Raw genomic sequence first — 12,500 nt, 5'->3', positions numbered from 1 at the left:
CGCTCGGTTCGCAGAGCCGGAGCGGAGCATGCTGGAGGAGGAACGGAGGAGGAACGGAGGAGGAACGGAGGAGTTAGTCAGGCGCTGCTTTTTCCATGCAAAACCGAGCTGAGCTCAGCTCCCCGTTCGTATCGTCCCCGTTCCACCTTAAGTGAATGCAACTGCTGCACCGTTTAAGGTGGAACGGGAGAGTTCGCGCTCTAAGACTCACCGAGCCCCGGTACTTCTCCAGAGACACTAGCCTCCCTCGGCTGTTCACCACCTTAAAGGTGTAGAAGTCTCGGAGCTTCGCCTCGATCAGGCAGGACAGGAGCAGCACCGGCAGGAAGCCCAGCGCCCTGAGGATCATGACTGCAGCCGGCTCAGACACACACTGCGGCGAGCCGCTGCCTCACTGCCTCGCTCTGCCTCTCTCACTCAGACACATGCAGCAGACCAGCCCTGCGCTGGACATGCGCAGCGACAACACTGCGCACCGAACACGTAGCGCTCTGCGCAGCGACAACCCTGCGCAGGAAACGCGCAGCTACAGTGAACAGAACGCAATCCTGTCCCCATAGTGAACACTTTCAGACAGTGCACTATACAGTGAAAACTTTCAGACAGTGCACTATATAGTGAACACTTTCAGACAGTGCACTACATAGTGAAAACTTTCAGACAGTGCACTATATAGTGAAAACTTTCAGACAGTGCACTATATAGTGAACACTTTCAGACAGTGCACTACATAGTGAAAACTTTCAGACAGTGCACTACATAGTGAAAACTTTCAGACAGTGCACTATATAGTGAACACTTTCAGACAGTGCACTACATAGTGAAAACTTTCAGACAGTGCACTATATAGTGAACACTTTCAGACAGTGCACTACATAGTGAACACTTTCAGGCAGTGCACTATACAGTGAAAACTTTCAGACAGTGCACTATACAGTGAAAACTTTCAGACAGTGCACTACATAGTGAAAACTTTCAGACAGTGCACTACATAGTGAAAACTTTCAGACAGTGCACTATATAGTGAACACTTTCAGACAGTGCACTATATAGTGAACACTTTCAGACAGTGGACTATATAGTGAAAACGTTCAGACAGTGCACTATATAGTGAACACTTTCAGACAGTGCACTACATAGTGAACACTTTCAGACAGTGCACTATATAGTGAAAACTTTCAGAGAGTGCACTATATAGTGAAAACTTTCAGACAGTGCACTATATAGTGAACACTTTCAGACAGTGCACTATATAGTGAAAACTTTCAGACAGTGCACTATATAGTGAAAACTTTCAGACACTGCACTACATAGTGAAAACTTTCTGACAGTGAACTATATAGTGAACACTTTCAGACAGTGCACTATATAGTGGAAATGTTCAGACAGTGCACTACATAGTGAAAACTTTCAGACAGTGCACTATATAGTGAACACTTTCAGACAGTGCACTATATAGTAAAAACGTTCATACAGTGCACTACATAGTGAAAACTTTCAGACAGTGCACTATATAGTGAAAACACTCAGACAGAGCACTATATAGTGAAAACTTTCAGACAGTGCACTATATAGTGAACACTTTCAGACAGTGCACTATATAGTGAAAACTTTAAGACAGTGCACTATATAGTGAAAACTTTCAGACAGTGAACTACATAGTGAAAACTTTCAGACAGTGCACTATATAGTGAACACTTTCAGACAGTGCACTATATAGTGAAAAACTTTCAGACAGTGCACTACATAGTGAAAACCTTCAGACAGTGCACTATATAGTGAAAAACTTTCAGACAGTGCATTACATAGTGAAAACTTTCAGACAGTGCACTATATAGTGAAAACGCTCAGACAGAGCACTATACAGTGAAAACCTTCAGACAGTGCACTATACAGTGAACACTTTCAGACAGTGCACTATATAGTGAACACTTTCAGACAGTGCACTATATAGTGAAAACTTTCAGACAGTGCACTATATAGTGAAAACTTTCAGACAGTGCACTATATAGTGAAAAACTTTCAGACAGTGCACTACATAGCGAAAACTTTCAGACAGTGCACTATATAGTGAAAACGGTCAGACAGAGCACTATATAGTGAAAACTTTCAGACAGTGCACTATATAGTGAACACTTTCAGACAGTGCACTATATAGTGAACACTTTCAGACAGTGCACTATATAGTGAAAACGCTCAGACAATGCACTTTATAGTGAAAACTTTCAGACAGTGCACCATATAGTAAATAGTTTCAGACACAGTGCACTACATAGTGAAAACTTTCAGAAAGTGCACTACATAGTGAACACTTTCAGACAGTGCACTATATAGTGAAAATGTTCAGACAGTGCACTACATAGTGAAAACTTTCAGACAGTGCACTATATAGTGAATGGTTTCAGACAGTGCACTACATAGTGAAAACTTTCAGACAGTGCACTATATAGTGAATGGTTTCAGACATTGTGCACTATGTAGAGAAAACTTTCAGACAGTGCACTACATAGTGAAAACTTTCAGACAGTGCACTACATAGTGAAAACCTTCAGACATCATGCATTATATAGTTAAAATGTTCAGACAGAGCACTATATAGTAAATAGTTTCAGACAGTGCACTACATAGTGAAATCTTTCAGACAGTGCACTATATAGTGAAAACTTTCAGACAGTGCACTATATAGTGAAAACTTTCAGAAAGTGCACTATATAGTGAATGGTTTCAGACAGTGCACTACATAGTGAAAGCTTCCAGACAGTGCATTATATAGTGAATGGTTTCAGACATTGTGCACTATGTAGAGAAAACTTTCAGATAGTGCACTACATAGTGAAAACTTTCAGACAGTGCACTACATAGTGAAAACCTTCAGACATCATGCATTATATAGTTAAAATGTTCAGACAGAGCACTATATAGTAAATAGTTTCAGACAGTGCACTACATAGTGAAATCTTTCAGACAGTGCACTATATAGTGAAAACTTTCAGACAGTGCACTATATAGTGAATAGTTTCAAACAGTGCACTACATAGTGAAAACTTTCAGACAGTGCACTACATAGTGAAAACTTTCAGACAGTGCACTATATAGTGAATAGTTTCAGACAGTGCACTACATAGTGAAAACTTTCAGACAGTGCACTATATAGTGAATAGTTTCAGACAGTGCACTACATAGTGAAAACTTTCAGACAGTGCACTACATAGTGAAAACTTTCAGACAGTGTACTATATAGTGAAAAGCTTCAGACATAGTGCACTACATAGTGAAAACTTTTAGACAGTGCACTATATAGTGAATAGTTTCAGACAGTGCACTACATAGTGAAAACTTTCAGACAGTGTACTATATAGTGAATAGCTTCAGACATAGTGCACTACATATTGAAAACCTTCAGACAGTGCACTATATAGTTAATTGTTTCAGACATAGTGCACTACATAGTGAAAACTTGAAGACAGTGCACTATGCAGACATACTTTGGTATATAGTGAATACTTTCGGACATAGTGCACTGTACAGTGAACCGTGTCAGACATAATGCACTAGATGGTGAATGGTTTTAGACATACTATGTTATATAGTGAATAGTTTCAGACACAGTGCAACATTTAGTGACTAATTTCAGACATAATGCAGTGTGTAGTGAATAGTTTCAGATAGTGCACTACTTGGTTAATAGTTTCAGACATAGTGCTCTACATAGTGAAAATTTTCAGACAGTGCACCATATAGTGAATGGTTTCAGACATCGTGCACTACATGGTGACTAGTATCAGGCATAGTGCACTAGAATGCAGTGTAGTGAATAGTTTCAGACATAGTGCACTCTATAGGGACTAGTATCAGGCATAGTGCACTGGAGTGTCTAGTTTTAGACATACTACAGTGTATAGTGAATAGTTTCAGATGTAATGCACTGTATAGTGACTAGTTCCCAAGGTAGTACACTGTATAGTGAATAGTTCCTGACTTAGTGCACCATAGTGAATAGTTTCAGACATAGTGCAGTGTCTAGTGACTAGTTTCAGACATACTGCAGTGTATAGTGAATAGTTTCAGATGTAGTGCACTGTATGGTGACTAGTTTCCAAGGTATTGAACTGTATAGCGACTAGTTTCCTAGGTAGTGCACTGTATAGTGAATAGTTTCTGACTTAGTGCACTGTAGTGGATAGTTTCAGATGTAGTGCAGTGTACAATTACTAATTTCAGACGTAGTAGCAAGCAAAGTTTATTTATATAGCGCTTTTTACAACAGGTGTTGTCACAAAGCATCTTTACAGAACAATCACCTTTACAGAAAGAAGCCCCCATGACCAAGCCAGTGACGACAGTCACAAGGAAACTCCTTAAGAGCAGGAGGAAGAAACCTTGAGAGGACCCAAGACTCAGAAGGGGAAACCATCCTCCTCTGGTCGACACCGGACAACAAATATTGTTAGTATAAAGTATTATAGAAAAGGTGGGAAAACAGGTGGGCAGTGGTTAATTAGATTAGTCTATGATTAGCAGCAGCAGCATCTGAGGATGAGGAGTGTTGTACAGCAAGAAGCTCAATGGTGATCAAGCCAGTCCTGAAGGCTGGCGAGCAGTGGCACTCGATCAAGGCAGAAGAGGCAGCAGCATCAGATGCACAGGATGGGCAGCTGATCAACTCAGCAAAGAAAGGAAAACACACAGAGTCAGTTCTGTAAAGAGTGGCTGACCACAGATTACAGTAAAACAGAGCAGCAGAGACTCCGGCAGGTCTAGACCTGACAGGGAAGACTAATCACTGAAGGCTTGACTATATTCATTCATAGTGCAGTGTATAGTGAATAGTATCAGACGTAGTGCACTGTAGTGAATAGTTTCAGACGTAGTGCACTGTAGTGACTAGTTTCAGACGTAGTGCACTGTAGTGAATAGTTTCAGACGTAGTGTACTGTAGTGACTAGTTTCAGACGTAGTGCACTGTAGTGAATAGTTTCAGACGTAGTGCACTGTAGTGAATAGTTTCAGACGTTGTGCACTGCAGTGACTAGTTTCAGATATAGTGCACTGTAGTGACTAGTTTCAGTGCACTGTAGTGACTAGTTTCAGACATAGTGCACTGTAGTGAACAGTTTCAGTGCACTGTAGTGACTAGTTTCAGTGCACTGTAGTGAACAGTTTCAATGCACTGTAGTGACTAGTTTCAGACATAGTGCACTGTAGTGAACAGTTTCAGTGCACTGTAGTGACTAGTTTCAGACATAGTTCACTGTAGTGACTAGTTTCAGTGCACTGTAGTGAACAGTTTCAGTGCACTGTAGTGATTGGTTCAGTGCACTGTAGTGACTAGTTTCAGTGCACTGTAGTGAACAGTTTCAGTGCACTGTATTGTGGACTACGGGAGAGTCAGGCAGCAAGTTATGGTATATCCCTCCCCATCGCTTGCATCGAATATTTGACAGTAAAACAAACGTCACTGCTGTTTTAAGAGGTTTCAGCAGCAGGAGAGTCTGTTTAAGGCGACACTACAGGACTTGTGATTGTGATAACTTGGATTTTCAGTCACCCCTGCGCACCGCAGACGCAGCGCGCCGCGCGCAAACAGCCCCTGCGCAGAAGACGCGCAGCACGAAAAAAAGCATCTATAGCCGCCGCGCCTTCCCACAATGCTCATCGGCGACAGGCTAACATGGCGTCCGCGGCTGGTGTTTGGAGCGGGGCCTGCACCGAGGAAGAAAACGGCAGCACCGCCGGACAGCGCGCCGCGCTCGACTAGCCGCAGCGGGAGAACCGAGCCTCACACCCGGCCAGCATGCTCCCCGTGACGAGGCGCTTCTAATCGCGGCGCAGCGGAGAGTCTCGGTGAGTCGAAACTTCCGAGCTCTGCTCTCATCAGAACTCGCCGGTCCACCTTAAACGGAGCGGCAGCTGCATTCAGCCGACGGAGGCGCCTTACTGCGGCTGCGGCGCCATTTAAGGTGGACCGGACGATTCGAGGGAGAAGCTAACTTCGGCTTCGTAACCTAGTTAGCTTAGCGTAGGTGTTCGAGCGGCGGCTTTAAAGCGGAAAACTCGGCTTTTCGACGCGCTTTAAACGGAGATATTTCATCAAATAAACCCAGTTTTGTCGCTTTTGGCGTGAGTCTCGGCGCTCGCCGGCAGGCTGGCTAGCTTAGCCGTTAGCCGGTGGAGCGCCTGTGTTTTTTTATACAGTGTTATTGTTATTGTTTTTCGGTCGGTGTCGTTTTAGGATCCGTTTTGTTCTCAAATCGCTCTTATGTTGACGTTTATTCGGCGATACTTTCGTGAAACGTCTGAACGGCGTCGTTGGCGTTAACAAGTGGTTTTTCTCGATAAATAGGTACCGGAACTTTGCGTATGTAAATAATATGTAAATCACGTGGTCCGTGCGTCCGCTGTTATGTAAATGGAATGTATTGGTGCTGTGCGTTTACGTTACTCGCGCACTCACTTTTTTATGCAAATTGTTCACGTTTGCTCGTCTTGTGCGCCGGCGTTACTCTCACTGTTTATATGTAAACGTTAAGTTCGTGATTTTGTACATAAGTGTGTGAATTTGATAATATGCAAATCGCATCTGTGCGTCTGACTTGCTCGCAGCCTGTTTATGTAAATGATATGCAAATGAAACCAAAGCGCTGTTTTTTACTACAGTGTATGTAAATTATACCTAAACCACCCTGGCTATATAAATAAGGCCTAGCTGTTAATGTGCACATTCTGCATGTAAACGACATGCTAATCACGTGACCTGGCCAGTCACTATTGGTTCTAAATAATAGATGATTTATATGATTTTGCTTTACACACATTTACTCCCATATTCCAGCTGGTTTGACCCACTGTCTGTCATGTGATGAGGTATAATGTTTATTTACTTTGATGAACTGATGTGGTCCAAACTGATGGGGTCCTGGACGATAGTGACCACAGCTTTATGCTCCCGAAACAAGCACGAGTGACGGAAGAGGCGAAAAGGCCCGAGATAAAGAGCCGTAAACATTTTGCCAGAGAAAGAGGCCTTAAGATGTTTAGATCAATGGGAAAACCGAGAACGGTCTGAACGAAAGGGAAACTGCATGTGTGTAAACTCTGGAGTGTCCTGAAGGGGGCGCTCTGTACTGTAGTCAAAGGGGGAATTGGGAATTGTTAACCTTCAGTGAACAGAAGTGGTGCATGTTCTCTGTAGAGGATGCGTTCACTCGTTTTCATGTGGACTGTGCCCAAACTTTTGCACGCGACTGTATAGTGAAGCCTCCTGTGCTGGTGTGCATGCACTGTACGCTGGACTGTTGATGGATAGGTCTTCTGTCCAGCTGTGGTAAATGTGGTCAGATATTCCGATGTTCTCTGACCTCTTTCCCTGCCCTTCTAGGTTTGGACTGGATCAGCCTTCGCCTCTGTGGTCGTCTGCCGCAGAGCAGAAGCCCTTTGGGCTTTTTTCCTTTTTTATTTTGTTATTATTATTTTTTTAAGTTTTAGTTTGACTTGGACTCCAGCAGAACTATGGAGGAGAACCGAAGCCCCCTGAAGTCAGGCAGGCCAGCTCGTTCTGCAGGGGGCAAAAATACTAAAGGACAGAAGGACGCTGCGTCTCAAAGGGACAGCGGCAAGGCGGGTGGACGCGGCAAGGAAGGAGTGTCTCGAGTGAGGGACGAGGGTCAGGGCAGCCACGGCGGTGGCCGGACTTTAACGGGCAGCCCTCAGGACCAGGGGAGGGCCTCCAAATCCCGCCGGTTGACCGGCAGGACCAACTCCGGAGAGAGGGTGAAAGGAAAGCCTGCGGCCCAGCAGGCCGAGGGACGTCAGCAGGCCCAGGACAGCAAAGCGGCGGGCAGGGGAGGAGCGGCGAAGGGGCAGCTGGCTCACCAGGGGCTGCTTAGCCCCCCAGAGGGGAGTAGCTCTCACAACAAGCCGTCCAGACTGGCAGCGGCAAAGGACAGACAAGCAGGTGAGACGACGGAGGAAGCTTGAGCTTTGACCAGCGGGCAGCTCCTCTGACCGTATAGCTTCACTCTGTAGTTCTACAGTTACAGACTGTAGTCCATCTGTTTCTCTGATACTCTGATACCCTGTTCTTCAGTGGTCAGGACCCCCATGGACCCCCACAGTGCAGGTGTGGTGGGCCATTCTCAGCACTACAGTGGCACTGACGTGGTGGTGGTGTGTTAGTGTGTGTTGTGCTGGTACGAGTGGATCAGACACAGCAGAGCTGCTGGAGTTTTTAAACACTGTGTCCACTCACTGTCCACTCTATCAGACCCTCCTACCTGGTCGGTCCACCTTGTAGATGTAAAGTCAGAGACGACAGCTCATCTGCTGCTGCACAGTTTGTGTTGGTCATCCTCTAGTCCTTCATCAGTGGTCACAGGACGCTGTTTTTGGTTCTCTGTCCAGCAGCAACACTGAGGTGTTTAAGACCTCCAGCAGCACTGCTGTGTCTGATCCACTCAGACCAGCACAACACACACTAACACACCTGTTACTGCAGTGCTGAGAATGACCCACCACCCAAACAGTCCCTGCTCTGTGAGGGTCCATGGGGGTCCTGACCAATGAAGAACAGGGTATCAAAGTATGAGAAACAGATGGACTACAGTCTGTAACTGTATGGACAGTTTATGATGGTCTTTTTATTAAACTCAGTAAAAGCCTGGTCTGTGTTATCTAGTACCATTCTGGTAGAATCAAACTGTGGACGGCACCACAGAAAAGAACAGATAAAAAAATAGCCTCGGTTCTCTACACCGTGTCTCAGAGAGTCCTTAGCTGCAAAAACACATTGATACAAAAGCTGACGACACTAAACTTCCCTGACCACTGAAATCAAAAGTCCAGGCGGTGGTGCTCGCCTGCTGACCGTGGTGTTCGAGCTATAGCTGAGCCCCTTGTACCTGTATGAAACCTCCGGTGGTACAAATTCAACTTTTACCCACAACACCAGGGCTGTTTAATTAAAATTCAAGAAGGTCCAGTTAGAGAAAATGTCCTCAAGCGAAGGTCCAGAACATCATAACGTCTAACCTGCATCACGACCCCGTGCCATATACTGTTTACTGAAAGGACCGAGTAGGAATATCAACATCTTATCCAGTCAAACTGAATATCACATCAAGTCCAGTTCGGTCAGATTTCAACAACATTTACTGAATATCAGATCAAATAAAGTCCAGTTCGGTCAGATTTCACCAACATTTACTGAACATCAGATCAAATAAAGTCCAGTTCGGTCAGATTTCACCAACATTTACTGAACATCAGATCAAATAAAGTCCAGTTCGGTCAGATTTCAACAACATTTACTGAACATCAGATTAAATAACGTCCAGTTCGGTCAGATTTCACCAACATTTACTGAACATCAGATCAAATAAAGTCCAGTTCGGTCAGATTTCAACAACATTTACTGAACATCAGATCAAATAAAGTCCAGTTCGGTCAGATTTCAACAACATTTACTGAACATCAGATCAAATCAAGTCCAGTTCGGTCAGATTTCACCAACATTTACTGAACATCAGATCAAATAAAGTCCAGTTCGGTCAGATTTCAACAACATTTACTGAACATCAGATTAAATAAAGTCCAGTTCGGTCAGATTTCTCTTTTTAGAGTCACGTCATGTGGAATAACTTCTCACTTTCTTCTCTGACCGCTGTTTCTCTCCCCTGTGTGGCATCACTCGCTCCAGTCTCGGAGCTCATCGTAATGCACAGATCTGATTGGCTGAGCAGCGTCACGTGATATTTACAGCGCATGTGATTGGTCTGTGGGTCTCTCGGGCCCCTAAAGCTACCGTAAAGGCTAGAAAAGCTGCGCTGATTAAAACAGGACCACCCCGTCTAAATGAAGTAATTGCTAAATGCTGTGAAACTCGATTATAAAGCCGCGCATTTGGTTTCTCAGTGAAATATCATAGGATGATCAGACAGCAGCCGTAGACAATCAGCTTTGTTCAGGTTAACTTGCACTGTTCCCTCCTATGCTGGATGTTTCTTCCACTGAAAAACTCAGCTGACGTCACGTTTCCATGGCAGCGGGTTTACTGGTCGGTTCGGGACGTGTCGACGCACTGGTTAGGTGTTAAGGCGCGAGTTGCCGATTTGTGGTGCAGCCAAATTTAGTAAACGATGGTGTGAAGCTAACTGGTGTCGCTGACCTCCTAAAGACTTTACGCACAAACGTCAGTGTGAACTCAAACCTGGTGCAGCCGAGTCCAGACGTCTTCATCTGTAGACGTTTTTGATATGAAGTAGAGATGAGACGGAATATTGTATTGGTGCTGATACCGTGATGTTATTTCATTGGGCACTGCCCTCACAGTTATTCTGTACTCACTGCACTTTTTCTCAATAACGTTCATACTCCATGAGCTCCATTCAGAAGCTGGGCGTCGTGTGAGGCTGTAGCTCTTCTCTCCAGTCTAATAGACGGTGACGTCATTTTAAACCCTTATAATAAAAGAAGCCGAACTTTGTTTTTCTACTGAAAGTCGACCCGTTTTTCCCCAAATCTGGGCTCTAAACTATAAACAGACGGCGTCTCTTCAGTGATCTGCTCTGGAAACATCACTTTTAGAGAACAACACAAAGAGCGGCGCAGATTTTTGGCTTTCAGCAGTAAATTGTAAGCATGTCGTGATATGTGGAGATCATGAAACACACGTTCTGCTCGTTTGAGGAGCTTCTACAAAAAATAAATAAATAAAACAAAAATTCACATTAATTTCATGCAGGTACGGAATAATTTGCCTTACGGTTTGGTCACGTAAATTCATATGGAGAGACTAAAATATACCCTGGTCAGTAAGAGGTTAAGCTGACTCGAGTCATTTTGCCGTTAGATTTTACGGTCACTTAATGCTGCAACAACCAGAATATGAAATGCGGGATGTTGGAGACAAATAAAGTGTAAATAATAAAAGAAGGCAGTAAAGTTTATTGGGGCTCGTAAAAACTAAGTAAAGTTCTACGACCAGTGTTCAGCCAGTTTGGCCTGATATTTGTGTTTTAATAGCTGGAAACCAGAAACACTGACTGCAGGTATTTAAACGGTAATTAACTGCCACCCGAGAGGGATCGTAGCAGTCCTGCTCCAAGGCTTTGTTTCTGATCAAGTGGTACAGCCATCATGACTCAAGGCTGCCTGATCTTTCCTCAGATGTGAGTCAGGAGATCTGGGCCTAACCCTGCGTATCAGAGTTGTTGTGTTTAATGAGGACTGCTCCAAAAATGAAAGTTATGAGTGGAAGAATGTGCTAAATACACGCGTTAGTCTTTAAAACGCACCAGCCGAGTCAGAGCTACGGTGCAACACCAGCTGAGATCAAGTCGATTTAACCAGGGAAAGCGTTTCCAGTGCATGAAGAACATGATTCCCATCAGACTTTTAAGGAATGGCCTGGAAAAAAATCATGTTTACACAATTTTCCGTTCACCCCAGATGTAGTCGATCAGCCAAGACATGTTTGAGGTCCAGACTTTGCTTCTGTAGTTTAGAACGGGGGCTAATGAAGAGGCTGATGAAGGTTAATGAAGGCTAATGAAGAGGCTGATGAAGGCTGATGGAGCTGACGAACACTAGAAGTCAATAGTCACCCAAATCTGTTCTGTAAGTTTCTCACCAGAACTTCTCAAAACCTGCTAAAACCACCTCCAGCTCTCCGGTAAAGCCAGGACAGTCTTACTGATGTGGTCCAGAGCTCAGCATGACTTACTGTGAGCTGTAAGAATGAGCAGAACTTCTTTGTGTAGCTGAACAGATTGATGTATGTAAATGGGCTCTGTTCTGGTGGGCTCTGTTCAGGTGGGCTCCTCCATTGTGCCCCATTCAAAAAGAACTGAAACACTCTATCATGTAAGTGTGAACGGTGCTGAAACCTGAACCATGTTCACAGGCTGCACAAACTCTTTCACGTTTAAAATAAATAAATAAATGAGGAGAATTTGTTTGACATGGTCTCTTAATGCAGTGGTGATGTCTTTGCGTACCCTAGCTGAGCGCAGTGCCCGGTGGTTCTAACATTCACCTTAATTATAAAAAGCAGAATAAAAACCGAATAAAAAACCAACTTAAAACTTATTTTGCAAGATAAAATCAAAGCTGTTGATTTGTTAAAACAGAGCTGGTCGAGTTGTTTTGTATTGATTTGTGAGTCGATGTCGAGATTTTAGAGTAAAACAAACTGATGTAGCGTGATGGACCGTCTGAAATGTTCTAGATAACGGGATGAATCGGTCATTTGTTCAGATTATAGCTGTACGGTAAATGAAGTGAAGTCCAGCTGTGGTTTGCCTGGTCAGGAAGCTGCTTTAGTGTTCGGGGGTGTTTGGTTGGGAGAGGTTTTAAGGTGGATTGAGCTGATTGGCTGAGGGGTTGATTGGTCTGATGGGGCTGTTACTCTCACTCTCTCTTTCAGGTGAAGTGTCGGGGAGACGTCCGGTGGAGTGTATTCCAGACGTGATGGGCTCGGTGGACGAGGGGGACCTCACCTCTGA

General features: G+C 44.2%; 2 protein-coding genes across 3 annotated transcripts in view; one reads left to right on the top strand and one right to left on the bottom strand.

Annotated features, from left to right (window-relative positions):
• gpx7 (glutathione peroxidase 7) overlaps window positions 1–417 on the bottom strand; it is a 12,382-nt gene extending 11,965 nt beyond the window's left edge. The window contains exon 1 of the mRNA XM_017718723.2: window positions 212–417. Within this exon, the coding sequence (XP_017574212.1) occupies window positions 212–349 (138 nt within the window). The 5' untranslated portion in view covers window positions 350–417. The remainder of the gene's footprint in view (window positions 1–211) is intronic.
• A 5,238-nt stretch (window positions 418–5,655) lies between these two features.
• tut4 (terminal uridylyl transferase 4) overlaps window positions 5,656–12,500 on the top strand; it is a 35,903-nt gene continuing 29,058 nt past the window's right edge. For both annotated transcript variants that reach the window (XM_037541440.1, XM_037541439.1), the window contains exons 1-3: window positions 5,656–5,844; window positions 7,379–7,954; window positions 12,422–12,500. The exon at window positions 12,422–12,500 is cut by the window's right edge and continues 67 nt beyond it. In XM_037541440.1, coding sequence (XP_037397337.1) covers window positions 7,510–7,954; window positions 12,422–12,500 — 524 coding nt within the window. In that variant the 5' untranslated portion in view covers window positions 5,656–5,844; window positions 7,379–7,509. The remainder of the gene's footprint in view (window positions 5,845–7,378; window positions 7,955–12,421) is intronic.

This window comes from Pygocentrus nattereri, chromosome 9 (genome assembly GCF_015220715.1).
Source record: "Pygocentrus nattereri isolate fPygNat1 chromosome 9, fPygNat1.pri, whole genome shotgun sequence".
Classification (NCBI taxonomy): Eukaryota; Metazoa; Chordata; class Actinopteri; order Characiformes; family Serrasalmidae; genus Pygocentrus; species Pygocentrus nattereri.
Note: the sequence above shows the minus strand (reverse complement) of the source record. Positions and strands in the feature narration are given on the sequence as shown.